The 4,797-nt window shown below is 40.5% G+C and overlaps 1 protein-coding gene across 1 annotated transcript; it reads right to left on the bottom strand.

Annotated features, from left to right (window-relative positions):
• Positions 1–1,083: 1,083 nt before the first annotated feature.
• On the bottom strand, positions 1,084–3,164 carry LOC131843180 (zinc finger protein Noc). The gene is made up of 2 exons (XM_059191796.1): positions 2,924–3,164; positions 1,084–2,643 (listed from the first exon to the last, which is right to left on the bottom strand). Exons 1-2 carry the CDS (start codon positions 3,008–3,010, stop codon positions 1,384–1,386), a joined length of 1,347 nt encoding a protein of 448 aa, XP_059047779.1. The 5' UTR covers positions 3,011–3,164; the 3' UTR covers positions 1,084–1,383.
• Between the last annotated feature and the right edge of the window lie 1,633 nt (positions 3,165–4,797).

Consider the following 4,797-nt stretch of genomic DNA (forward strand, 5'->3'; position numbering starts at 1 on the left):
CGCTATTTGTGACTGTCTAGCGTTATCCGATTATAAACGATAAAAACTAAAAAAAAGATATATTTATATCTATTAAATAGGATTATTATTAAAATTGTAAACAATTATAGTTAACACATTTAAATTAAAAGTTATATTATAAAAAAAAATAGAAATAGTTATTTTTAATTGTAATTCATTAATTGCACAGAGTGTTAAAACTTTCAGCTAATAGAGAATAAAATTCTAATTCTTCAAACTAATTATAAAATGTTATCTTGTTTATGATAAATGTACCAAAAACGAAAAGAACCTATGTACCTAATATTGAAACAAATACTGAACTAAATAACTTTAAATTCCCATATTTTAGAACAAAGAAGTGTTTATAAGTTCACGGTGACGAGTGACGGCGCCGTGAAAAATAAAACAGATGTCTGGCGTCTCTGTCCCTCATTACTCTGCCACCTGTCTCAGTCTTTCCGTGCGACCAATTATGTTTTTGACAGTTGAATTTTCGACATGACATGGGCCTAATCAAAATAGCATTTATTAAAAAACTTGACATTAACAAAGCTGACAACTCACGGCTTTGTTATTAATGACGTGCAACGTCGGCCATCGCGTTGTGTATACATTCTTTTTGTAGTCTTCAATGAAATAAATTTTGTTAGTCGTTTCATTAAACCGGTGGGTGGGTTTGGGATCTCTTGTCTTATATCTACACAATTTTCCATTGATCGACGGCTCTAATGCGCTTTAGATGCGTTAATCAATCATTCTGAGCAGTTTATTACTGTTCAGTGAGAAAGCGGCGCGTTCAGACTTTGATAAATCTATTTCACCTACTTGCTCTTCAGTGTTTATTTACACTTTCTAATGTACGCGTTTTTATAACAGCTCTCCGCTGTCGGTTTATTGTTAGCATTAAATCATTGTAGTTGTTTCTCAAGTTGCTTTACATAAAACTACCATTAACGTTTCTTATCAATTATGAGCGAGATGAAACGCGAGTCGCTGCTCGCTACAGATGTTCGCCATCTCTCACGGATGTCAATTAGGGATGTTTTACGGACGCGATAAATGAAATGAAACTTTGGCATGTAGATATTATATTTGAAATATTCATTTATTATTAAACATAGAGATTATTATTTACACAAATGATTTGGCTGTACAGAGTCCTCATTGTTCAGATATATCTTGCGTAGAAGCAACTCCGTCGGCAAGTTCACTTATATAAATAGTTCCTATATTAAATTGCACTAATCACTAAATTTGTCATGGCGCATCACGCCTTCGAACATCAATTAGAGTCTATCGATATCACAGAAGAAAATTGGACAATACAACATTAGATTATGATCAGTCCAAACGTCCAGGTTTTCACTGCACTCCTGATATTTATTGGTGAACAGCAGCCGCTCCGAGCCTCTGTCCGTACATCGCGTACGGAGAGTAAAAAGGCCCTAGAGCTGGATTAAAGGCACCATAAGGAGAAGCACCAAGACTCGCTGGGAGACCAGCCTTTGAATACGGATGGTACCGACTCGCAGACAGCGGACTGAGAGGTGCCGTCGGATATGCGCTTCGGAGACCCGCTGTCGTGAAAAGCGGATTTAAAGGGTTTAATAACGATGGTTGAGTTGATTGGACGGACGCTGGTGTGGAACCGTCTGTCGTATGACTTCTCAAGTGCTGCAGCAATTCTTCGGAATTTCCAAATCTTTTACCACAATATGATTCACCAACAATCCAATTACAAACGTAGGGGCGACTAAGTTGTGGGTAAGGCAGACCACCGGCAGCGGCCCCTTGCTGTGAAAGGGCCATGGCCATTGCCAGATTGTATTTTTGATGTTCGCACTGTGTGCAACCAGCTGGGCACGATCCATTATTCATAAGCAGGTGATGGTTATTGACGGAAAACTGACATCCAGTACAATAAGGGTCCTTGCATACAGGGACTAAAGTTTCTCCACCGGCTGGTGTTTTGACTCTAGCGTAACCTAGGTACGGGTTAGGCGAGGAGCCAGGAAATGCAGCGGCGGCGGCAAGCATTGCTGCGTGGTGAGCACTGAACGGAGCGCCTGCATATGGAGGCCTAAAAGCGGGATTTCCGTGTTGCTCCATGCCAGGAGGGCAGCACAGTCCAGTAAGTGGATTGAACCCAGGTAGTCCGGGTAAGTTTTTAAATGCACCAAGATGGTCCTTTCCATGTCCCAAAACTTCTAATCCAGATCGGATAATGGGACTGGTCCCTGAGGATGCAGTTGGTGATGATTTTGCTTCAGTTGATGGGCTACTTTTTCCGTTTTCCGCGGCAGGTGGTGTAGATTTCCGTCCAGGTGTGCTCTTTCCAGATTTCTTCTCGTCCGAACTGTCTGAGCTCGCTTTTGAGGAAGGTCGTGTTTCCTCAGGTTTTTTTGAAACTACATTAGTTTCATAGGGCTTGAACGCTAGATGTTTGTTGTCCGGGGTCGAACGAGGTTTGTCTTTGTTTACATTATTGTTTGGTGAAGAACGACTAACTGATTCACTATTAACACTGTTCACTTTCTTCTTATCCATTGGAGGTAACAACGGCTTTGTCGGTAAAGTGTCTGCGCCGATTTGACTGCAAGTTTGCGCTAAAAGCGCAAGCGGGCTTTTCTTCGAGTCCAACTGTAACAATGGCAAAAATAAATTAATAATCATTCATTTAAAAAGAAATATTTATTGTGGATAAACATAAATAGTTATAAAAAATTTTTAATAGTTCAAATAATTTCAAACTAAACTTTGCTTATTAAAATGCACAAAATTTTGGTTATTCAAACGAATTATTTAATTAAAAAGTAAACTTAATAACTTACGAAATGCTTTAAAAATATGCGACACGAAATTAAAATTTTTAAAAGTAAAAATATTATTTACTAAAAATTTAATATAAATGTATACTTACAGAGGACGGAAGCGGGGTCAGATAATCAGGTTGTAAATATTGATTAGGATTACTGGTCATCATTCCTCCGTCTTCAAGCACCACCATTTGGAGAGAACTTTTACGATCACTTATAAACTTCACTGCGCTGACACGAAACGCCTCTAGCAGCACAACTACTCTGTGTCACGGATCCTTGCGACTGACTGAAAACGCGTGTGTACGTGGCTGCGACCGAGACGACTCTGAGAGACCGGACCCCACCGCCGCCCGCCGCACCTCTCTCCCCGCGTCCCTCTATCCGAGCGACAGAGACGGCGATATCTTGAGACTTTGTTAGAACGGGCATGCTATATCTCTCCGCTGCAGCGCTTGGTTATAAAAAATAAAGCGGAAACGACACATAGCTGCATTGCGGTAGGGGAAAAAGGAAAGGCGGTATGGCCGGCAGCCGGTGCGGATTGAGACGTGCTATGGTGTTGGTCGCTCGCCACCCATGACGGGCAGCGCTTTGAGCGGCGCCGCCGCGAGCTGACTGAGCGTCTACCTGCTCATGCCGCCCGCGCTACTCCAACGCTTTTTGTTCTACAACACTCTTATTACGCCTCCGTCCCGACAACAGCAGCTTTTTTCTTTGCCGTCGTCATCGCGCACTTTACATCTGACACATTCGAAACTACTTACTGTTTTACGAGCGCTTTGTTCACGCACCAGGCCCAGTTCAAAGGGGAAAATTGATCTGTTCCAAGTCCTATGGAACCGTTTGATGTGTCAACGCGCGATCGCTTTACTAGGAAACTCGTAAAGCGATCCGTAAACATGCCTTACAAAAGGCGATATTTCTCGTTTATTGACAACGTTAAGTCCATAACGTTAATGTTAATCCGACACTAAAACCTGTCAAACACGACCTCGTCGGAACGGACCCTCCGTGGCGATCAAATTAAATATGTCAATTTGGGAACCCATATCAACAGCTGCGAGCGACGGCGGGCCCTTTAGAAATATTGCTTATTGTGTCCAAACAAAGATACTAAGTATAACGTATGGGCGGACGACAGAGGTCGTAAATAACACCACGGGTCGTAATATATTTGACAGTGCGCGGACATGCGAAACAAAAAACGTGTTTATTGCAAGATCGGGTCTCTTCGCCGCGCGCCAGTCCGTTCGCGCGTTTCTATAAATTAGGGACGCCATTTTAATATTTGTTTAGGCGGCTAATGTTTGTCTTTGGAACTAGTTCACAACTAACTACGTGAATCCTGTTAGTTGTGATTGAAACATAACGTTACGTTCTGTTTGGAACTATAGAGTCGCTGCAATATTAAACTTTTTTAATAATCATTACTGTGCCTCACAAACAAATGTATGACATATTTGTATTGAAATTAGAAGTACAATACATTGACGAGTTTTATTTAGATGATATACAACGTATATAGTATATACATATAATAATAATAATAAGGGCAATTCACACAGCGCCATCTAGACTCAAGTTAAGGTTGCTAAAGCTTGTGTTATGGGTACTAGATAACTGATACAAATACATAGATATTTTTTTCATAAATACATACATATTATACATAGTAAAAAGCCAGACCGATACAAACAATCATACTCATTAATACAAATATTTGTGCCGTGCAAGGAATCGAACCCGCGACCATCGAAAGTAAGGCAATGTGCTAAAATCTAGACCACCGAGGCCGTCAAAAAATGTGAAATTGTAAATATAGCATTACAAAAAGCATTATCACTATATAGTATAAAACGAAAAAGTCGTTGCCGCTGTCTGTCCGTCCCTGAGTATGCTTGAATCTTTAAAACTGCAACGGATTTTGAAGCGAGTTTTTTTAATAGATAGATAGATTCAAGAGGAAGGTTAATAT

Source organism: Achroia grisella, unplaced genomic scaffold (genome assembly GCF_030625045.1).
Source record: "Achroia grisella isolate CSIRO2021 unplaced genomic scaffold, CSIRO_AGI_Agris_v1 utg283, whole genome shotgun sequence".
Taxonomy (NCBI): Eukaryota; Metazoa; Arthropoda; class Insecta; order Lepidoptera; family Pyralidae; genus Achroia; species Achroia grisella.